Source organism: Cetorhinus maximus, chromosome 17 (assembly GCF_964194155.1).
Source record: "Cetorhinus maximus chromosome 17, sCetMax3.hap1.1, whole genome shotgun sequence".
NCBI classification, from domain to species: Eukaryota; Metazoa; Chordata; class Chondrichthyes; order Lamniformes; family Cetorhinidae; genus Cetorhinus; species Cetorhinus maximus.
The window spans coordinates 45,854,208-45,878,489 of NC_135895.1; the positions used below are offsets into that span (position 1 = coordinate 45,854,208).

At 37.8% G+C, this 24,282-nt stretch overlaps 1 protein-coding gene and 1 long non-coding RNA gene across 3 annotated transcripts; one reads left to right on the forward strand and one right to left on the reverse strand.

The window, feature by feature from the left end:
• Positions 1-12,124: 12,124 nt before the first annotated feature.
• Positions 12,125-20,436, reverse strand: LOC144692372 (uncharacterized). Of its 2 annotated transcripts, none has more exons than XR_013579310.1 (3): positions 19,729-19,892; positions 16,315-19,082; positions 12,125-13,505 (listed from the first exon to the last, which is right to left on the reverse strand). It is a non-coding gene; the product is annotated as an uncharacterized LOC144692372 (long non-coding RNA). The 2 variants fall into 2 exon arrangements; XR_013579311.1 differs by lacking the exon at positions 12,125-13,505 and adding an exon at positions 20,347-20,436 and having other exon boundaries at positions 15,157-19,082; positions 19,729-19,782.
• On the forward strand, positions 19,956-23,640 carry dmrta2 (DMRT-like family A2). The gene is made up of 2 exons (XM_078561140.1): positions 19,956-20,718; positions 22,147-23,640. Exons 1-2 carry the CDS (start codon positions 20,295-20,297, stop codon positions 23,016-23,018), a joined length of 1,296 nt encoding a protein of 431 aa, XP_078417266.1. The 5' UTR covers positions 19,956-20,294; the 3' UTR covers positions 23,019-23,640.
• Positions 23,641-24,282: the final 642 nt, after the last annotated feature.

Consider the following 24,282-nt stretch of genomic DNA (forward strand, 5'->3'; position numbering starts at 1 on the left):
CTGTGGTCATGTGCCTTGTAGCCGCCATCTTTTTGGTTCAGCAGGAAATCCATTAAAAAAAATAGCAATGAGAATAAAGTTCTGGGTTTCTTTTCATGTCCCATGGACCCAACAGTGGGTAAGAGGATAAAATGGTGGAGGGATAGGACGGCAGGGTGGCAGGTGTGTAGGTGGGTGGGGTGGGTAGGTTGTCAGGTTGGCAGGTGAATAAGTGGGTGTGGTGGGTAGGGTGGAAGGGTAACGTGCAGATGAGGTAGGTAGGGTGGCAGGTGGGTAGGTAGCGAGGTGGGTGAGGTGGAGGAGGTGGGTAGGGTGGCAGGTGTCTGAGGTGGGTAGATGGGTGAGGTGGGTAGGGTGGCAGGTGGGTAGGGTGGCAGGTGTGTGAGGTGGGCAGGTGGGTAGGGTGTGAGATGGGTAGGTGGAGGAGGTGGATAGGGTGGCAGATAGGTGAGTGGGTAGGTGAGTTGGTAGTCAGGTCAGGTTGGGGACATTGTCAGGTAGTGGGGGCTAGTCAGATCTGCACGGAGTGTAGTCGGGGGTCAGGGGGATAGTCAGGTTTGGGGATCAGTGTGAGTGATTGGAAGGTTGGTTGTATTGTTACCCACAAGTTAGGCTAGTTTTTTCCTGTCTAACTTTGCCAGGGTAACAGTCCAGGTAAGTAAGTTGGAACTGTCCAAGTTTCCACCTCTAACTCAGAGCTGGAGACTTTTTTGGAGGGTCCTGGGGAGCAGGGAAATTTCCGAATGGAAGTTCAAACTTCCAGGGCAATTTCCACATAGTCCTTGTATTGGGACTTACAAGGGGTCCCGTAGTGCACCTTCTGGTGTATGTCCAAACTATTTGGAGACCAGAAGACCTGGGCCTATGTCTGACAAATTTATTAGAGTTTTTCTCAGGGTGTAACTAGCAAGGTATATAAGGTAAATGTAGTATATTTTCAGAAGGTATTCAGTGCGGTGCCACACACAAAAGATTAGGGTTCATGGGATTGGGAGTAATATGCTAACATGATTGAGGATTCACAATTGATTAATGGACTGAAAACACAGGGTGGGAATACATGGGTCATTTTCAGGATGGCAGGGTGGAGTGCCACAAAGATTCATTTTTGACTTTACTCAACAATTATACATTTTTTTCTGATATCACAGTTAAATGATTCTTTCTTCTGATATTTTACAAACTAAATATCATTGAGTGTTGTGTTGTGATCAATTTTGGAAAGCCTATCCATGGAAGGAAATAGCAATTTTCAAGAAAGAACAGTGATCATCTATCAAATTGATACCTGCAATGCTGCAACCATGTATAATACTTTATTTTTCATCATTCGTTCACCACATACTGGGCAGTAGCTGAAGTCATCAATGAAAAAAACAATGACAACAATTTGCATTTATATGGCACGTTTAATGTAGAAAATGTCCCAAGAGAGTTTTCAAAAGGGGAGAAATCAAAATGAATGGATAAGGGATTGAATGCCAAGCCTTAGTTAGAGAGATTAGAAAGAGTGACCATAAACTTGGTGGAAAAGATGGATTTTAAAATAGTTTTGTAAGATGAAAAGGAGAAGAGGATAGCAGAATGGTTTCAGAAACAAGTTTCAGAAAGTAGAGCTGATATGGTCATAGGATCTGCTACCAAAAGTAGGGAGAAGGGTAGGGAAGAAAGGACACAAATGACCAGTCACAAGGCTTGGCCTCAGATTGTGACCAGTGTTTAACATGTAAGTTCAAATAAGAAAAAGAGATTCAACTTAGTTCTTAAAATAAAAGTAAAGCTAGGAAATTCGTTGGAGTTTTTCTGGTCAACTGGTGTTGCTTTACCAGAGGTTTATTTATACCATACTTCTGGAAAAATAAGTCAGCGGACTGGGAGCAGCTCCAAGGAATTTCCTGACCCTTGTGCACCTGACCTGTACTTTCAACATTCGTTGACCAATTGCTCTCCACACAAATATTAATTCCTGCTCTGGATCTGTGCCATTGCCTAATACTCCCAAACACACTTGTGCAAAGTGATTACTTTTAAGAAGTACTTCAGACTTGAGTGCGTAATCTGGGCTGACAATTCAGTCTAACACTCAGGAAATATTACCATGTCAGATTGGTGTCCTTGGAATGAAGCAGTAAACTATAGTCCAATTAGCCAGCACAGTGGGATGTCGGAGATCTCAAGGAGTTTTCAAAGATGAACAGAAAGTTATTCTATCTCCTGGCTAACATTCCTCCCTCCAGCAACAATACCAAAAAATTAATTGTCTGTATTTCATCTCACTGTGAGATTTTGCTGCAAAAATGCCTGCCACCTTTGCCTACTTAATAAGTCATTGTAGGGGAAGGACTTAGAGATATGATAAATTGTTAATTTAATGTAAGTATTTCCATATTTCTTTATATGTGTCTTTATTACAAGCAAAATATGCGGGCAGCTAACAAAATACAAAATCAAAACACAGCAGATGCTGGAGATCCGAAATAGAAAATACTGGAAATACTCAACAAGTCTGACAGCATCTGTGGAGAGAGAAATAGAGTTAATATTTCAGGCTGATGACCTTTGATCAGAACTCAGAATTTTTTGGTTTTATTAATGAAAAATACAGTTAGTTAATACTTAGTTATGTAGTAACAAGAAGTGATATGGTATAGATTGGCAGATTTGGAAGCTAATGCAGTTCTGAAACAAAATAAACTACCTTAGTGATGTATCAGAGTAATATTTCAGATACAGGCCAAGAACCCATAGCTGGAGTCTAAGATTGAATATTTTGAAGAAAAAAAAGGTTTTGAAGAGTTATAGATGTAGAATTTATATTAGATCAACAATTGAATACATAATTTAAATCCAAGTCTAGAAATATGAGAAATACTTTTGAACTGTAGGTTGTAAACTGTTTTCAGTATTTGCCTAATTAAGCATTGAATTTGGAGTTTGCCTCCTGTGAAGAAGCAAATCACTGCTAGAAGACAGTATTTGTAATCAATGCTTTAATGTGTAGTATGACCACAATCTAGGCATTGATGACTAATTCTGCAATCTTCAGGGATGTAGCCCTGAGACTGATATGATACCACCATTTGCACTGCAACCCCAGAGAACCATATCTGTAGTAAGTGTTTGCAGCTTAGGCAACTTTGGCTCTGAGTTGCAGTCATTGCAGGACATCAGGGAGCAGGGAGAGTTACTTGGACACTCTGTTCCAGGAGGCAGTCACACCTCTTAGGTTAGGCAGAACTTTAGAGTTAGTAAATGGTCAAGGACAGGAAGGAGTGACTGCAAGTCAAGGCAGGTAAGGGGAACCAGCATGTAGCCCCTGACTTTGTCCAACAGGTACAAGGTGCTTGGTACCTGTGTGTATAAGGAGAAGGACTACAAGGTTGATAAGTGGACTGACCGTGGCACCATAGATTCCATTCAAGTGGGTGCAGTGAAGTCGAATGTGGGAGTGATGGGAGACAGTATAGTCAGAGGGTTAGATGCTGTTCTCTGCAGCCGAGAGCGTGAGTCCATATGGCTCTGTTGCCTGCCCTGTGCCGTCTGCCCTGTTCCAGGATTAAGGACGTCTACTCTGGGCTGGAGTGGAACCTGCAGTGAGAGGGTAAAGATCCGGTGGTCATGTTCCATGTAGGTACCAACGACATAGCTAGGACTAGGAAATAGGGAGTATGAGCAGCTAGGGGTTAAATTAAAAAGCAGAAACTAAAGGTAACAATCTCAGGATTATTACCTGAGCCACAAGAAAATTGGTGTAAGGTAAGTAAGAATAGGGAGATGAATGCATGGCTCAAAGATTGTTGTGGGAGAAATGGGGTTTGGTTTTTGGGGCTCTGGTACCAGTACTGGGGAATGTGGCAGCTGTACCATTGGGATGGTCTTCATCTGAACCATGCTGGGACCAGTGTTCTGGTGGATCATATAACCAGAGCAGTAGAGAGAGCTTTAAACTATATAGTGGGGAGAAGGGATCATGTGAGAGGAAATATAATATAGTAAAAGGAAACAACAAAGTAATAGAGCAGGGCAGCAATTTAGTTAATGATTACCAGAGAGTGACAGGAAGGGACAGAGTGCACCAGCTGATAAAGCTGAAATTGGTTTAAAAAAAATAGTTTAAGGCCCTGTGTCTGAATATATGTAACATTTAAACAAAAAGGATTAATTGTTAGCACAGATAGAGATAAATATGTATGACCTGATAGGCATTACAGAGACATGGTTGAAAGGTGACCAAGGCTGGGACCTGAATGTTGAAGGGTATTTGACATATTGGCTGCCAGGAAGCTAGGAAAAGGCGATGGGGTAGCTCTGTTAATTAAGGATGACATTAGTTCAGTACTGAGAGAAGGCATTAGCTTGAAAGAGCAAGATTTAGAATCAGTTTGGGTGGACAAAAGAAATAGTAAAGGTAAGAGGTCACTTGTAGGAGTAGTTTATAGACCCCTTAACAGTAGTGACAATGCAGGACAGAGCATACAAGAAGAAATAAATGGGGTGTGTAAAAAAAAAATACAGCAATAATCATGGGTGACTTTAATCTACATGTAGATTGGAAGAGTCAAATTGGTAAAGGTGGCCTGGAAAATTAGTTCATAGAGTGTTTTTGGGACAATTTCTTATAGCAGGCTATCCTAGACCTGGTAGTGTACAATGAGACAGGATCAATAACTTTATGGTAAAGGAGCCTCTAGGTGACAGCAATCACAACATGATAGGATTTCGCGTTCTGTTTGAAATGGAGAAGTGTGGGTCCATGGCTAGTGTTTTAAACCTAAATAAAGGTAACTGTGAGTGTATGAAGGCAGAGCTGGTCAAGATGAACTGGGAAACTCAGTTAAAAGGTAGCAGAGTAGAGTTGCAGTGACAGACTTTTAAGGAGATATTTAATAATGCTCAGAAAAGATTTACCCCAGTGAGAAAGAAAGGCTCTTTGAGAAAAATGCATCATCTATGGCCAAGTAAGGAAGTCAAGGATAATATTAAATTGAAAGAAACTACAAATTTGCAAAGATTAGTGGTAAATCGGAGAATTGTACAGGCTTTAAGAACTAGCAAAGCAAGACTAAAAAGATAATAAAGAGGCAGAAAGCTAGTAATATAAAAAAAGATAACATTTTCTCCAAGCATTTTAATAGGAAAAGAGTAACTAACTTCAAGAGTGAGTCTGGGGAATTGATAATGGAAAACAAAGAAAATGCAGAGCTGTTGAACAGGTACTTTGTGTCTGTCTTCATGGTAGGGGACTTAGAAAATTTTCCAAAGATTCCTGAAAATCAAGAGGTGATAGGAAGGAACACAATCACCATCACCAGGGAAAGGGTGCTGGGAAAACTATTAAACCTAAAGGCTGACAAGTGCCCAGGACCAGATGGCCTGCATCCTTGGATCTTAAAAGAAGTGGCCGCACAGATAATAGATGCATTTGGTTATAGTCTTCCAAAATTCCTTAGATCCTGGAAAGGTTCCAGCAGATTGGAAAATAGCAAATGTAACACATTTATTCAAGAAAAGAGGGAGGCAGAAAGAAGGAAACTATAGGCCAGTTAGCCTAACATCTTCATAGGGAAAGTGCTAGAATCCATTATTAAGGAGGTTATAGCGGGACACATAGATAGTCACAATTTAAACATGGCTTTGTAAAAGGGAAATCATGTTTAACTAACCTGTTAGAGTTTTTTGACGAAGTAACATTCAAGGCGTATAAAGGAGAACAGGTAGATGTGGTGTACTTGGACTTCCAAAAGGCATTCAATAAGGTGCCACATTAAAGGTTACTATACAAGATAAGAGCACATGTTGTAGGGGGTAATGTATTAGCATGGATAAAGGATTGGTTGGCTAACAGGAAGCAGAGAATAGGAATGAATGGGTCATCTTCAGACTGGCAAGCTCTAAATAGTGGAGTGCCACAGGGATCAGCGCTGGGTCCTCAACTATTTACAATCTATATCAATGACTTGGATGAAGAGACTTAACGTATGGTAGCTAAACTTGACCACTATGACCAAATCAAGGAATATGTTTCCTTATAATACAGGGGCCCAGGAGGTTTCCCAGGTCTCCTTTGTGTTCAGGGTAAATAAAAATTCCATAAGGTACTATTGTAATGTTCATTAGAGACTGCTTCTGTGGACAAACTGATAGAAATTGCAATAAATATGGGTGCTGTCTTTGTTTAAAAACAATCAGCCCAGTTTATATTTGTGCATGTTTGAATTTTGTGTTAAATGCATTTTGTTTGCTTTCTGATTTTGTCTATAATTTTATCTGTAAATAAATAAGAATAGTTATCTTAACCTGTGCACAGTGTTCTAGCAACATTGTCTTTACCACCAACTTTGGCAACATGAAAATACGATTGGCTCAAATTTTCTGATCAGGATTGGAACTGCTATTTTTGATGCTTATCAGACAAAAACGTACCGCACCCACTTACCTTCCTGTTTTTTCTGGCCAATATTCTAATGGATTATTCTGCAGAACTGAGTCAGTGCAGGAAACCTTGGAGACATCAGCAAAGGGAATCCATGCAAAAGCCAAAAAACCTTTTTATGGCACTAGCCGCTGTATTCTGGTAAGTAAGAGTTTAAATGCCCCAAAGTTTCTTTAAAAAGCAATGGAGAGAAGGTAAGTGGGTTATCGGGAACCTAACATTTTTTTTCATTATATTGTTATTGTTTATTGTAAAGTAGATTAATGGAGTTAAGTATAGTTGTGTATGTGTGTGATTTAATTACATTTAGAGTCAAGTAGGCTGCAAGTTTGAAATCATCAAAAGAAGCTAGGTGCTTGACATGCTAATGAGTAAACATGGATGCTGGCTTAGCATGTAAAATGTGAAGGGACTTTACATTTTTAGATAAATGAAGAGGTTTGGATTTCAAAGGGATCTTATTCTGTTTACAACTAGCCAGATAAGCAAGGCTAAGGAATGTGTTTATTTTTCCTAAAGGTTACTGACAATATATGACAGTTTTTATATTATGAGGAAAATACAGCTTCAAAGGCATATGAAACAATAGAATTTACATATTAAAAACGGAGAGACATATATAAAGGAGAATGAAAGGCTATGTGTCAGAAAGCCATGCAAGATCTAACATGAGTGTGTGACATGGCCTCAATGAAGCCGCCAACATTTATGCATAAGTATGCTATATAAAAAAACTGAAGTTAGGGAAAAGCCATTTGGAATTCCACTGTCAAGTGGGTATTGTGTTAACTTGCTGATTCCATTTTAAGTCTAAAATCTATCCGGGCTGTTGCCTTAAAGGGAGTGTGACTGGGGATCAGCGTAATTAGGAATTTTAGGAGTTATTTTAGTAGTAATTGTAGGCTTATGTATGTGCTTGAAATCTTCTATATTTTGTTAATAAATATTTTAATTTAATTTTTAAAATCGCTAAAGATTTTGGTGGACTTATTACTTCTGAATTCAGTGCACATGTCTCGTAATAAATATGAATTGCAAAACTGTTGTGATAGCATGACCAAATTTCCCTTATGGATTTGGTTCACCTGGCACACATCATCTGCCATGTCATAACATGGGTAAGGAAGTAAGGTTGGTGAGGCAAAAGGGTAATGGGGTAGAGTGGGTGAGGTAAGGGGGAAGGGTGGCAGATGAGTAGAGTGGTAGGTGGGTAGGGTGGCAGCTGGGTAGGTTGAGGAGCTAGTCAAGTCATCGGGAGGAGTCAGGTGGTGGGGGCTACTTAGATTGGGTGGGGGGTGGTCGAGTAGGAGTCAGGGGTGTCAGTTGTATAGCTACCCAGGTGTTAGACTAGAATGTTTCTAACATTTTCTAGGTGACTATCCAGGTAAGCTGAACATTCGAAGTCTCAACTCTATCTCAGAGTTGGAGACTTTTTTGGAGGGTCCAGGGGAGCAGGGGAATTGCCTATCAGAAGTTCAAACTTCCTGGGCAATTCCCACACTGCCCTGGGATTTCAGAAGGGCCTGGTAGTACATCCTCTGGGGTACTTCCGGTGTCCGACAATCCAGAGACCGGAAGATCTGTACCAGCCAAAATCTTACTCATCAAGGTTCCTTGTCTGGAGTTATTTTAAAGATTGGACACACTATTATTGTTTATTATCAGGAAAAAAATTCTTCAATAATATTTGATATCTTAAAAAAATTATTCATGTCAACATCAGCAGTAAATATTTTCCACAATTTCCTCCTACTTGGATTTTTAAAATTCATTCATGGGATGTGGGCATTGCTGGCTAGGCTAGCATTTATTGTCCATCCCTAATTGCCCTCATTCAGAGGGCATTTAAGAGTCAACCACATTGCTGTGGGTCTGGAGTCACATGTAAGGACAGCAGATTTCCTTCCTTAAAGGACATGAGTGAACCAGATGGAGTTTTACAACAATTGACAATGGTTTCATTGTCACCATTAGGCTTTTAATTCCAGATTTTTATTGAATTCAAATTCCACCATCTGCCGTGGCAGGATTCGAACCCGGGTTCTTAGAGCATTACCCTGGGTGTCTGGATTATTAGTCCAGCGATTAAGCGAAGTCTCCCTTCCAGGTGACATCACCTATTGCTGAGTTTCTAATTCAACTAAAATTGTTTACTTTCTCCCCACAAATGTTGAAATTTCTGTTGAGCTTTGATATGAATGGTGTAAGTGTTACGTTTTGTAACCTACACAGTGTATTCCAGCCATAAATTCGGTTATTGTAAATGCGAGTGATTTCCATTTAACTAAACACAGTTTATCATTTTTCAATAATAGATCATCTAAAAAAAAATCTGAAATATGTTCTGCTACCACATCATTTAAAACATAATCGAATAGAACCATAGTTTTAGGAAGTACAATTAGTAATGAAAATACATTTATGTGAAAATTGCATTTTTTAAATTACAAATTGAGGTAAGTAAATTCGTTTAGCATGTTGCTTGAGTTTTAAGAAGTCGGACATTATGCAATCACCCGGCTGGCGGATTGAACCTTAAGATGCAACTTCAATTGAAACGCTGCACACTTCAGGGGTCCTGGCCTCCAGTTGTGGTTCATATTCCCAAATTATGTTGCTATATACCTGGTCAAAACTCGAACATATTTTGGGGTAATAAATATAATTCCATTCGTTTCACGATACAAAATATCATTTCATGTTAATGGCAGGGTACACTTCATAATCTTTTGTGTAGTGGAAACACAATAATTCTGCGCATCGTTTATTTAAGATCAAAACTCTAGCACAAATCTGATGCTGACATTTGTGGGGAGAAAATACTTAGTTCATCTTGAAACTTTGATGTCGATTGTATTTTGTTACCGTGCAAATGTCAATTATTTTACCGAGCTCTTTATGTTGTGGAGTTTGGGACGTTTCTCCAAAAGGTGTGTTTTGAGAAGAAAACGGAACCACTTGTACCGATAATAAAGTTGGGTGAACAGTTTGAATATGGACCCGTTCCAATAAACTTGTTTGCCATGGGATACTTTAAAGATATATGATTATATCTGTGCAATTAAATTTGAATGTACTTTTAAATGAGTTGCACATGGGGAATGGCATCTAGTAAGCCACGAACATGCGGGAAATATATAGACAGTTCCCTTCTTTCCGAAATTAGAAGGATGGCACCTTCTCTATTCCCATGACGCTTTTCCAGGGACCTGGAAGCTTGGCTGGCGGACAGGAACATTGAAATACGGACCAGCTGAGTAGCTCCAACGAAGGATGTACTTGCGGTGCAGCGGTAAACAGAATACGATTATTCATTAGCGACATCTTCTAAATTGCTCTGCGCTGAATATTGAAACTTCTGCCGCAAAAGTAAGGCCACTTGGATTTCGGTATATTGAATGCTGGAAAGCTGGTCCCCTCACCTCATACAATGGAAATCTGGAATAATTGTTCATCAAATTGATGAACAATTATATAAATCTCCTAATTTTAAATAACTATTTAGTGCAAAAATGTATTGAACGGTTGAATACTCCTGGTTAAATGCACTGCAGCAAACGATTACTGACGCTTGGAATTAAGTTTCATAACTACGTTTTGTGCATTGCTCTCTGCTATGTGTACACATTTCCCATGCAGTTTTAATCAAAAGGTCGAGAGATCGAAGCCTATGGTTCATTGTCTGCTTTGCACAGCCACGATCTTTGCTCATCAAAATCCGTGAAGTTGCTCAAAGAGAACCCCTACCATCTGTACACGTGTTGTAACTAAAGTCTGAAAGTTTTTGCTTTGATGCCTGTCAGTCTTTTAGCACCTTAAAGATCACAGCCTGGAATTTGGAATGGCTTTGTGAGCCGCACTCATGAATTAATATTTCCAAGTGAATAAACGCAAGCAACAGATTTGACAAAAATAATCATCGCGTGGTTTTAACGAGTCGCTCCAGGCAATTTCTGGCCTGTTGCAATGTCTTTTTGGTTTAAAAAAACAATTATGGCATTTCATTCATTCGCACGCATGTGTTTTTAAAACCAACAATTATATGTTGAAGAAATTTAGACCCCTGGCAAAAGTTGCATTTTGGAGAAGTTGGAGGATTAATCGAATTTCTTAAACAGGCACATCCAGTTATCATCTACAGCTTCGCTCAGAAATCGCATGGCTAGCATTTCCTTGATGTAATCATTCTTGATAGTTGAGCTTTAATAAACAATTGGCTGGGAAGGGGCAGTTATTGACAACCGTGCAGTTAATTACTGAACGTTTCAGGTATTAGATTTAAAAACCGAATACAATTTAACAAGCGTGCCTTATACAGTGAATAATGATAATTTAGCCATAAAATATAATTTAATGGGGTTATCTCTCCGCAAGTGACTTGCTGCACCGCAGCTAGTCCATGTTGAACTCGGATTTGTTGGGAGTAATATCACACTCCAGTGGTGGCTAATGGGGTTGTTCGGCGAGGCAACTGTAAATTTGTCTTATTAAATTTAACGTTTGAGATCCAATAACTTTGCAATACAAGTGCTTGCGGCCTTCTAGTTACAGTCAGCAAACATGGTGGCGTAACAGTCAAACTAGTTACTGAGGCCAGAAAGTGCCATGCATCTATCTACTTTCATATGTAATTACTTTGCTTTGTTCTTTACAAATATTCCTATTCGAATACATCAAATTTCAATGTGCTTCAGTATATCATGTATTCCCTAGTTATTGTTCGTAGAGTGGCACGTTGTAAAAGTGGAATTTCGCCATTAAATTTAAAGCTTAATATAACTCTATCAAAACTATAAGACTATAAGACAACGCCCTACCGTAAAACTCTGGTTGAATTTTAAATGTTGTGATAAACGAATTGTTCTACAAGGCAAATGTGCTAAGTTGATTGAATGAGTTTAAGGCCCTACCCAAAGGGGCACAGCTGAAAGGTCGTTACATCTCGCCCGCTCTCCAGAATTGTTGTGTTTATTTGTGTATATCATTTACATTTTTGAATTGCGTGTGTTTAAAAATATCTATCTTCATAAAGCTATCGCTAATGGTCGTATAAGAGAGCAATGAAATATAAGAAAGACTTTCAATCGATTAAGCTGTACAGTTTTAAAATTAACTTGTTAGAATGGATACAGTTGACAATAAAAGCTCTAGAAGTGGAATCTATGCAGGTTGGCACAAATGATGCCACTAATTGCCATTTCGTATAGTAACAAGGAATACAATATTTCAAAACTCCTCAGGTCAAGGTATATTTTTATTTAAATTAATTATCAGTATTTTTTTTAATTGAGATGCGTCTTTAAAAAAAACACAAGTTAAGTAGTGTTCAGTTGCCACGTAGCAAATAGTTTCGCAGTGCTGTACTCTGGTTATATATGCTCGTTTTTGCCATTTTATTTTCAACACAGGAAAAGCTTTCATACTTCATGAGATTAACTAAGAGCCAGCTGTATAGTTCAATTTATTAAAAAAACATTGATGACTGTTTAGAATTTACTATACTAATGCTGAATGGAAACCGTCGTTCCTTTTACATCATTTATATCTAGAAGTGTCTCGTTTAAAACGTGATAGAGTTTGACATAAATTGATGTAAATGCTGTAGTTCAAACAATGGCAATGTAATTCTTGTTTGCATGCTTTTCTTCAAGATTTTTTTAATAAAACCAAGCTTGGCTATGACACACACAATTACAACGCTAGCTTGCTTATTTATTAAATACTAACCAAAATTTAAACTGATGCTTACACAATACAACCGGAGAAAAACATTGAAACCTCCCAGCCTTTGCCACAATCATTTTAATTGCATCTGCCTTTCTAACAGTGAGGGAAGTTTATATTTCTATTTGCTGCTATTTTTTCAACTGTTAATATTTAACAGTAAAATTGTACACTGTTTACCTTTGTTTGTACCTCATCTAATTAATTACCAAGAAATTGATGGCATTTTAATTAAATACTGGACAAGTCAACACGCTAGGGTATCGAGTCCTATTTTTTTCATTTCAAATTAACAGTTACTGATCTCCCATCGGAAGCCAACGTCTTAATGGATAGAAAAGTTTATATACATATTCACACTCTAATATTGATATAATTAAATCTACACATAATAAGGAAACACGCAGAGCAATTATGGAGGACATTGGTATTTATAATCATATTTCTATTTTGTGTGTGATTAGAAATAATAATAATTATAAAACAATTAATTAGTTATGTACAACGTTTTCCCTTCTTGAATTTCAATGTTGAAATAGCAAATGCGTTAAACTAGGTAAAGCTTTATGGGAGCGTATACAAATCCGTATGTAAATACATTCGGTACAAATCAGAGCTAGACGACCAATTTTCTACACAGGTTTTGGTTTAAGTTAAGCATCTTTGGACCTTTTTATGTTTAAAAAATCCGGAGTAATATGATGTACATTTATTTTTTTTTCTATCGGTTGTAAACCTAGTTGTTGAGAATTGTTTGAGTTAACAGCTACTTTGGTGTATATTATTTCATGATCTTTACGTTGAACTCCAGATAATTAACTTCAAGTTTTGTTGTCTGGGATTGTCTTCACTATAACCCTTTGCATTCCTACTGGAGCTGAAAATCTGATAAGCTACTTGGCAACTACATCTACCCACCTCCTTTTAAAAAAAGAGCTAGCAGGGACGGTGAACGTCTATGCTGCAAGGAACGGCTTCCTTGGAAGCTTTGGCGTGCGAACTAAGTAGCATAATTATTGCTTCATAATTGTACTCTTTTTCTTTAGCTTTTTATAACATTTAGAATCAGCCACGCTTGGAATCAGAATGGTTGTGACATTTAGGACCGGAGTGATTGTGTGGAACACTTCAAGTTTAAAAAACAAGTCTAATACAACTCCGAAGGCTAAAGAATACTCCTTTCAGCGAACACATTGAGTTTTGATTTCGGACAATGGTGTTTCTCAAATTTCTTCCAAAACCTGCACCCATCTGTGATCTAAATGCAATCTTTTTTCCTCTTCAATTCATTTGGCAAAGACGAAGCAGATGTATGTGACGGGGTTTGAATTTTAATTACAGCGAATACCTGGTGCACAAGAAATGAAAATCGTTTTCATATGGAAGAGAGAAAATAAGTATCGTTAATATATAACTTTAATTAACCATTCTAATGAAGTTTGAAGCGAATCACCTTTGAATACTTTGGACGATCAGATTAAATATTCCTATGAATTATTATCTCATTAGGATCGCTTTCATTGCAGTAACCAACACTATTTTTGCTTAACCCTAAAATAAACTTATTTTTAGTTGCATAAAAAGACACGTGCTATTGCTATTGGCGTTGGCAGTTTCCCATTAAACCAACGCATCTCCTTTGTAAACAGTTTTGAAGCTAGTCTCCGAAAGATGTAGTGCACAGTCCGTCGTTTTAAGTGATCAATTAGTACTTTGTAGATGTTTGTTCCTACAGTTGCCGTAGTCCCTTTCAGAATGATCAGTGGTGCAGTTATAATAACATGCAACTTTTTTTTTCTCTTAAAGCCCCCTATTCACATTACCTCAAAGTGCCTTTAACCGGCGCAGAGGTGCGAAGATAAAATTGTCTGACGCTTTAATCCATGCCCGAGGGGTTGGAAAATAAAGAGAGAGACAGAAATGGTCCTAAAAGAACCGAAAATCCGCACAATAGCTGTGGGAATCTGGTCAGAGTTACTCATTTCGGGCTCTTCCCTGGAAATCCATCAATTAGAAATAAGAGCATTATTAAACGGAACTGGCGGATTTCTTTAAAGGTGAGGCTGTTTGCTTAAAAAGCCATTCACTTTCTAAACTTGAAGAGCTCCGACATGCTGCCAGCAGCGATTCTTGAAGGCGATTAAACAGAATGAATTGGCCATGGACAGCCTTCTGTCAGATGTTGCCTTTAACCCAACTCGTATAAGGACAATGTGTGATCTTTGTTACGTGGGACTCCGTACTTAAGAAATTTAGATAAAACAATTGCGAGCTCAAATTCAATCATCTATACGTACAAAACCCCAAATCCTTGCACATGTATTACACACATGCACGTTTGCTAATACAGCCTTTTTTTCTAAAATCGCCTAAAATGGAATTTTGTTGGGAATATTGATTTGCATTCATCGGCAATTATCTCGAGGTAATATGAAGAAAATGATAACATAAATAGCAGTTCATCAGTGCATTGTCAAAGCATCAAACATGGTTGCGTTACAAATTTAAACTCAAAGGGTTATACATTGTATTGTGAACATATTTTAAACAGCCTTGTAACAATAGGATCAATCACCAAAATATAAATACAAAAAAGAAATGGATATCTTGTAGTCATATTGATCTAAAGGAGAAAAAATAATTAACTCATTTTAATTGTAACGTGCTGATTAAAATCACAGCACACAAATTAAAATATATAGTTAACATTTAAATTAAATATTTCCCTTCTGGTTATGCAAATAATTAAAACTAAAAACTATATAATCCAATTCTGTATTCTGCAGTTTTTTTTAACGTTTTGTGAACTGCCTTAAGGGAAGGATTGTATTTGTGAAGAGGACATTATCACATGCCCTTTGCTTCTCAAAGAGGTTAACAACCTAATGAACACTTAGTTAGGAGACGAAGCGTGCATAAGTGCTGGGTTTCCCAAAGCTTATCTGATGTTATATGTGCTACTCTAACCTTGTAGTAACCTAATTGTTTCAGCTCCCGCTCCGGGGAGCGGCTCAATGGCAATCCGGGACTGGACAGTCTTCAGGTGGGACAGCAGCAGCCAGCAAGCCGTGAGAATGCCGCACTGGGGAGCCAGGGTCAGCAACATGCTGCTACATATGTTGGGTCAATCTTTTCCTTTGTGGAAATTTAAAAACCTGGAAAAACTCAATCGTCTATAGGTTTTAAGAAAATGTTCCTGGATTTGCTCCAGAATAGCTTATAAAGAATAGCTTATTCAAAGGTGAATTGTTTGAAGGAAAAAGTGACTCAGTCACAGTGAAACTATGGTTCGATTTAAACCGAGACCATAATAAACACGGGTTAACCAAATATGAAACCGCTTTTGCAACTTAAGGCCTTTTAAAGGCTAACCCATTTAACAAGATGAAGTTTGACAGTGTTGCATGTATACTTATGTATGTGCGTTATGTGCGTGCACATGTTGTTTGCATGTATAAATACAAGCGGTGCGTATACTTCAGCTGCTTATGTAACTCGATTATTTTCATGTTGTATCATAATGCATGAATAAATCTATGCTGAGTGAGACGAGTAATTCGTTTATTCCCTAATTTTATCGATATTTATTTCAAAAAATGATGTTGCGCTTTCAAAAACCAAAACAAAAACATCGCCTTTCTTAAATTATTGCCCCATATACCGACATGAAACACGAATTAAGACTCAGGATCTTGAAATACGAGATGTAGATTTAATTTACAGACTCTGTTTATCAATATATAACATTCAGAATGTTAGGAATAATCAGTTCTTTGTAAGAATAGCTTTATGTTGTAATTCGAACCGTATAAAATACGGTAATCAACACATTGACACCAACTGCGTGATGATATCTGTGTGCAAAAACTTAAATATTGTGTAAATCTACTTGAGTGACGTTTATGAAAGCGAGCATCAAAAATCGGATGTCTTCGAGGTAATTTTCATTCGTGTAAGATTCGTCCTGAGATAATTACTTTTAATGTCAAAAAGATTTAGTTTAATATCATCTCTATTAGACTCTTGGCTGGGTAATTAAAGGTGCAGATTAAACCAGCGGGAAACAGATGGCATTTACTTACACTGATTCATTCAGTAAACAATGAAAAAGTCAATGGAACAGCCCTGGAACAAATGAAACCTTAAAGACCACTTACATTAGCAGGTACATGAGGACTGTCATCTGTCAAAAGGAGAGAGGACGGATAATAAACACTTGCGGATAATTGCAGCAGAAAAGGAGTACTTGCATAAGCATTAATACTGGGCAGTTTTGTTGCTGAGTTGACAGGCAGAAATGAGAATATCTACGTGGATAAGAATACCGCTAATGACAACTTTTTAAGGGATAAATACGCAATTTGGCTAAATTCAAACTATGTGCGTGTGTCAGTAGATTTGAAAGAGTTTATATAATAGGTACACACTTGAAAGGATCCTGATATGTGGTTTTCACAAAACCATAATTGAAAGAGTATAAAAAATACAAGTGTTTACATCGAGAAGTCCTGATATTTATTTAATAAACGCATTTATTATGTAGAAACCAACCTCAAACAATATATATGCTTTGGAGTGGACAAGACTGTCTCCAGATGTGTTAATTTAAAAAACCAACACATGATACCCATGTATCAGTAAAACTAGATGAACACTGTTATTGAATGGTGTACATGCATTCATCTCGGTATTTCTCCGTTAAAGCAGATTTAACAAGCTCCTTTTAATAAATATTTAGTTGCAGATACATTGATTTTTATATTGCTCGTATTTAAAAAGAAAACAACGCCAGCAACAAAGAATCATTTTTGGAGTTTTCATCCGTATCTGATCTCGGCCTAATCCTATTGCAGAATTTCTACGAAAAGGAGAAACACGGGCAATGCTCACACGGTCGGCGCACTTCTATTAACATAGTTTGGTGTAATTGTACAGGATACCAAATGAGCCAGTTCGTCTTAACCTTTCGGTACGAATAAATTTAGATGTAGTTTTTAAAAACAAGTAGACTATTTAAAATAAGCACTTCCAAGAGTTCACCTTTGCAACCTGGTAGAAAATACGGTAGTCATATTCCCTTCCATTCTTGACGTGTCATACTAACACAATTTGCTTTTGTAACCATAGCTAAAGCTGCAATGTTCCATTACTGTATGGCTCCAAAGTTTGTAACAATATGTACTTTTTGTCTTTCAACTGACTATTATTTCACCGCCGTTAGTTTGCTGTCAGTTATTTCAATCCGTGTACTGATTAAGCAGTGTTTAACTTTCCCTCGTATACAACTCATTCGTTGCTTGGTTTTGGGGCAAATCTATGCATTTGAACCAAAATAAGAAATCACACGGTTTAGAGGGAGAGATTGTGCCTTTAAGGCTATTGTTTTTAAACTGATCGACCAATGTCCCTTTATTGAGGTAATATTTGCATCACTAAAAAATGCATTAATCTGAAACAACTGATACCCTACACGAATGCGTTTAGTGTTTGTGGTCGCGAAAGGACTGAAAACGATTAGTAAAATGCTACATTTCGGGCAGATAATATTTATTGTTTTTATTTTCTCTTCGCAGATGCTGACTGACTGGCTGTGCATTCCAGCTTCTTGAGTTCTCAACTCGGGTACTTTCTAAAAGGAATAGTTTGGAATTATCTCCATAATCAAACTATCACCAAATATTAAGATCAGTGTAGAAAATGTTTGCAACGTGCAGCAAGACGAGCAACCTGCACATTTCCAGCAGAAAGCGTGATTAACTGATCCACTGGAGCTTTCCTCATTACATAATAATTCGATTTTATAACATCAAGCAATAACATTATATTCTCCAAGCCATGGACTTTATGATTTCACATATCCAATTAGCAGTCAATATCACGTGAATTACATAACCACATAGACCTGTAATTCTGCCCTTTCTCTTAATTAAAACCGCGTCCCGCAATTCTTTGGTATCGAGGCGCGAAATTTGCTTCAAAGAATCTAGTCGATTCAGGTTAAACGATGCATCTTGCAGTGAATAAACGCGGACGGCGGATGAAATTACCAGTTAAATTACCCCGACTGCTCTAATAAGGGAGGAGGTGTTTGGCAGCTGATTGATTTATGTTAGTTTGAAGAATGGCACCTCGGCGGGACCTTTTCAAATTCAGAGCATTTTTTTGTTTGGCTGTTGTTTCGGCCAATGTAGGCTACCCTCGGTTTAAACTGTTTAACTAGTTGTTTCCAACAACCTTGGTGTTTAGAAATATATGTTGTGCTGCAAACGGTGAACGTAAGGACAATTAATTAAATCAGGTGGATAGTAGGCATGTTTTGTCAATTAATCTTAATTATCGCCAATTATGAAAACAAAATAAATCACACTCGAATGTTTAACTGCTGTTCTGAAGGTAAACTTTCAGCTCCAATAAACATTGATCCGCCTTGTGACTGGGATCTGCCTTCAACAGATAGTAAAACATAACTAATATTTTACAGGAAGACCGGCTTTGATAGAAATGCCGCATTTAACTAGGGATCTATCACAGTCAGCTGTTTCCAGTTTTAACTCTTTAAAAATTATTTCAGTTTAACATTTATTTTTACATTTCAGCGATGCAGTTCATACAATAGATATTTTGAAGTTTCGCTATTCCAGGCTCGCGCTCCTATGTTGCTACTAAGCCGTTCACTTGTTGGAATAGATAAATGACAAGTCTCTTTTTCCTTTGTGTCTTTAGTTGTAGAGGTAATGCGACACGATTTGGAGGGAGTAATAAAATAAAGTTGCACATTTTATGATCATTATATGAGAAGAGATAGGAGCAACAGTTAACATCCATCGGCCATTTCCGGGAACACATTTCTGCGGCTACGTGGATTGGATTGCTTCACTCCTCAGTAGCCCGTTGATCTTCCACCCGGGACGCTGTTGGACTATTTCTTTGGAAAGAGGGAGCAGAGGATTTCTCATGGCGGAATTTCTCGACTAAAATGATTCTCCGGCTGATGTTGGCGAATGTTCTCCATTACGATTTATTTATATAGAATTTTAAAAAACTATTTTGTATACAAAACATCCATTTATGCATTACATAAACAATTTCCTCACTTTTTAATATCACAATTGCTTGGAGCCCATAAGACTTACAATACATTTGAAATGCAAGGCCCTTAAAGGCTTTCATTTTTTTCAGGTCTATATCACTGTCGTTTGCCCTCTTTCTAACATAATCACGTATGAGTAACGACATTATTACCCATTTTAAGGTATACAAAACTTACTGGCGAACTATCGATTCGATTATATAGTCTCATGCGCATTTTAAAGCTACAATTATTTCACTTCATCAAGCCAAATGAAGGAAATTGCATTTTTCCTTCGTCCCAAAGCGGTTTACAGCCAGTGAGTTATATCGATCTGGCCACGGGAAAATGACAGTTGGTTTGCTGAAGCACGGATCTCAAATATATAAATTAATGCGTACTATTTCTTCCGAAAGCTGTATCTGTTGATAACAGCAGAGTAACTTAAAACCCCTTTGCAATTACCAGAGGAAATAATTAATAAAGTATATTTGTTACTTACCCAGAATTCAACGTCTGAGTTACTTGATAATTACATCGTCATTGTAACGACTGCCTGCAAAAGAAAGTAGAACTTCATTTTTAGTAATCATTGTTAAAAGCATTAACGTCTCCAAACAACAGAGTATAAAATAAAGAATAAAACTGCCGTTCAAGTTTAGTATGGTAACAGTTGTACCTATAAGATACTGTTGTAATTATCACTTGGTTATTTCAGAAGGTTCAGGTGGACACTAGGTAACAGTAACCGTAACCAATCAGAAGTGTGCTTTCATCCGCGTGCCATTCGGCCAATCGCAGGCGCCACATGTTGTCAATTTCATTCTAATGAAAACGTAACGAGCAACAATAGAGAGAGCGCGGGACTGGACTCATTGAACCTCTGTATCCAGCAGCATTAATGCTAATGTCATACATATAATCGCCTTCTTCCCACACAGCTCTTAGTGTCTTTCCTACGCATTAATACGTGGCGGTCTCAACGGTTTCCAGCAGAGTTTAAGAACCAGTTTGAGACTGAAATTTGAAACAATCATTTAAAGTTTAGCAGCAATCTATTCTTAAGTAATGGAATTGCGTACGGAGCTTTCTACCACCCAGACTACTCCGACAGCCATACCTGTCTCAGTATCGGGGACTCTCCTCCGTGCTCCGCCTTTGCTTCTACGCGCCACCGAAAAGTACCCTAGGACTCCCAAGTGCGCCCGATGCAGAAACCATGGGGTCGTCTCAGCTCTGAAGGGCCACAAACGTTATTGTCGCTGGAAGGATTGCATGTGTGCCAAGTGCACCCTGATCGCCGAGAGACAGAGAGTGATGGCGGCTCAGGTAGCCCTGAGGAGGCAGCAGGCACAGGAAGAAAACGAAGCTCGGGAGCTGCAACTTCTGTACGGGACGGCGGAAGGATTGGCCATTGCAGCTGCCAACGGCATGATTCCATCCCGGTCTTCTTACGACGTGTTTGGTTCGGTCTGCTCCGAGGGTAACACAGGTAAAAGGTTATTTTTCAAAAGTTTTTAAAACTTTTTTTATTTGGTCGATTGAAAACCCTTTGCCTATACTTGGAATAATCCCAGAGAAGTAAATTCAAAATCCATCAAACCAAGAAATGAATCCATTTTTGTGGAAAGGTTTCTGCCACAAAATCTTGTGTTTATTTAAGACCATGATAATACCTTCATATTCATCAGTTGTGTACTACTTTTTATTAAGTATTTTAACATGTATTTTCCCAAAAAATTAGATATTAGTTTTTCAAGATCAAATTTACAAACCGATTGCTGCTCGGGAAGCTCTTAGTTTGAGAGAAGAAACAATTTAACATTGCCCTGGCCTCTCCCATCACTAATACTCAGAGGAATTGTTTAGGCCTCAGATTTTAAATGTGAAAAATTGATTAATGAAGACCCCATCCGTTTTAGAATCTTAGCATTTAACCAATGGTGATTTATAAAAAAAAATTGCTTCTGTGAAAATTAGTGTATGTCATTGATTAATTATTTGGAGAATTCTATTTTTCGGATTTTGGTTATCCCAGTGCAACCTCTTCGCTACAGAGAACATCCAATTATATTTCTGTCGACTTCCTACATACAGATGAAACAATATTTGTACCATTTTATGGTACATAAAAGAGAATATGAATAATGTAATTTTGGTGCCTATTCAAATGAAAATTAACACAAATAAAAGGCATAAAGAATAAGAGTAACAACATTTGTTTTTAACATTAATTACAGCACATGCTATTCCCTGTAAATCCACATTTTGAAATAATTCCACGAAAGGGAATCTAGTAATCAATTATATTAATTAACATATTGGGAGAATTGGTTTATTTAGGAATAAATTGCACAACAAATTGTATAAGCTTAAAACACAACTTTAATTAAATCTTTAATTAAATCACTGATCTTCAAATCGTTTGTTGCCATGTTTTGTTCGATCGGCGAAGTCACTTACGAGACCTTATTTCAAAAATAATGTATTATTCAAAGTAATGATCAAAAAGCAAAGTAATTACAAATACAGTGTAATATAGCACTTACAAAAATGTTTCAAACTAATCGCTCATTATTTGGGGAACGGTTTCGAGTTCTGAAAAATCTAACATTAAGAATTGTTGTGAATATATAATATGTAGTTCTCCTACTCTGAATGCAATTTATCGAATCACAGTACACATCATGTTAAATAAATTTACTAATGTCAAATTGTTAGTTGTCAAAGATACAACCTGAGCATACCATCAGAAGCTTTCAAAATTCCATTGTCTCTGTTGTGCTTATTTTTAACTGGTCACGTATTTATAAATAACTATTCAGACAAGGGGAATGACTTTTTAAAAACTGATTTGGGGGAAAAATAACCCAAATTGGATTACAATAGTTTAAAACATTTTAAACCTCTTGATTTGCAGAAACTAAACTTCAGAAGTATGAGTTATTTCAAAAAAGTTTATTGCCACGAGCTGGTACTCCACAACAGTCCTTAGTGAAGCCAATGGCCGGTGACAGTGAGTCGGGTACTGGCAATGTGCCTGGGACCTCGTCCCCAGATGTTCGTCACGGATCTGGGTCAGAGAACGGAGACGGAGAATCCTTTCTTAGCTCTCCCATCTGTAAAGTTCTTAAAGAAGGACAAGATAGCCCAAGGACCATCACGCCACTGGGCTCTGATTCTGGGTCAGAGGCAGAAAAGGACGAGAGAGACGGTACCCCCTCCACTGGTGCCCGTCAGAGGACTCCCATTGAAATTCTAACCAGAGTGTTTCCTTCGCACAAGAGAAGCGTTCTGGAGCTGGTCCTTCAAGGTTGCGGTGGGGACGTTGTCCAAGCCATCGAGCAGATTCTCAACAATAGGGAGCAAGAAAAAGTTTCCGAAGAAACATGGCACCGTGATAGGACTCATCAGACTGTCCAAGGACCTACATCACATCGACCACTAGTAGCTGGGGCCGTGCCTCCTGCCATTGGGACTCTGGGTAACAGGTCTGCTTTTTCACCACTCCAGCCCAATGCGGCCCATTTTACTACAGATCCCAACGCCTATGCCATTGGGCCACATCTAGGACTCAATCCTCTTCGCTTAGCATATTCAGCCCATAGTAGGGGACTTGCTTTCATGACGCCTTATTCCACAACAGGTCTTGTCCCAACACTGGGCTTTCGTCCACCAATGGATTACGCCTTCAGCGACCTCATGCGAGATAGGTCCAACTTACACAAAGATCAAGTGTACACTAATGGACTTTACGGATCAGTTGTAAATAATAACCCGGATAAACAGTAAGTTGCAACACTCTAAGGCGTCTTAACATTTCACAAAGCACAGGCCGGATTGTTAGAAATTGTCCTGTGCCTATGTATTTTAGAACATGCATAGGAGAAAGTTAAATATTTAATGATAATAAACATGATTGTACAGTAAAGTGCTAACGTGCAATTTTGTTAACGGTATATTTCGCTGGTATTGTATTTCATAGCCATAATGACGGAATTCCTTTGATTATTGTGTACTTAGATACTCAAGTGTAATGTCTATAAGCAAAACTGAATTAATCCTAAATTATTAATGTAATATGTAGAAAATACGATATTCTAATGGAACTGCGGACAACATTCTGCGCACCTTTTTAAGGTGCAGATTAAATGTATTATAGATTTTTGAATTAGGACTTGTTTTTGCAACTGTTTCTTTCCTGTAGACGTTAGAAAATGTGTACATATCAAACGTAAAGAAAACTAGCTGCATTTGTAATTGTATGTAGGAAAAGGCCACAGCAAGACGGTAGTGTAATGTTCATTCATACGTTTGCATTGTATATAGAAGCTTGGGCTGATCCGTGTTGACTCTAGCATTTATTTTTCGTGTAAACAGTCAAAGTTATGTGTTTGCATTTGATAGAAATAAAAGTTATTTTGTAAACAAGTTTCTGGACACGTATTTTGAATTAAGTCTCTAACCAAACTAAAGCTGACAGCAGAAGAGTTTATTTTTGAAAATGTTTGGTTGGTTTGGAAAACAGTTCTTTTCAATTGAAAATGTAAGGAAATCCTAAGTATTTAGTTGTGGTCATCGAAATCTAGAGTTAATTCCGAAAATTTTAAAGCAATTTTCTGATGTCAGCGAAGACACAAAGTTAGAGAGGCGTTGTTCTATCAAACTTACCTCGAATTGTTTCGAAAAGCACTAAAGAAAAAGCCACAATTGATTCATGAAATGCATGGTGTTTGTAAAACAGTCCGAAGAATACACTGGAGTGATATTAAAACGTTATGACCGTCTACATATAATAAAGAATGGCTCACTGTATTGAATTAAGATTGCACAACTCATCAAACTCGTAACCATGGCAACCTAATCCTGCTAAACGGCACTCTGGCTGAGTTGATCTATTTACTTTCTTGCATCAAGTATAACTGGGTAAACATCATGTCTAAAAGGACAATGTTGAACTTACAGCTATCGCTCATATATTGGTGCCCAGTAAGGGAAATATGAAACCTGTTTGAAACAGGATGGATCGGATGGTTTTTTCCTCAAGAAAATAAAT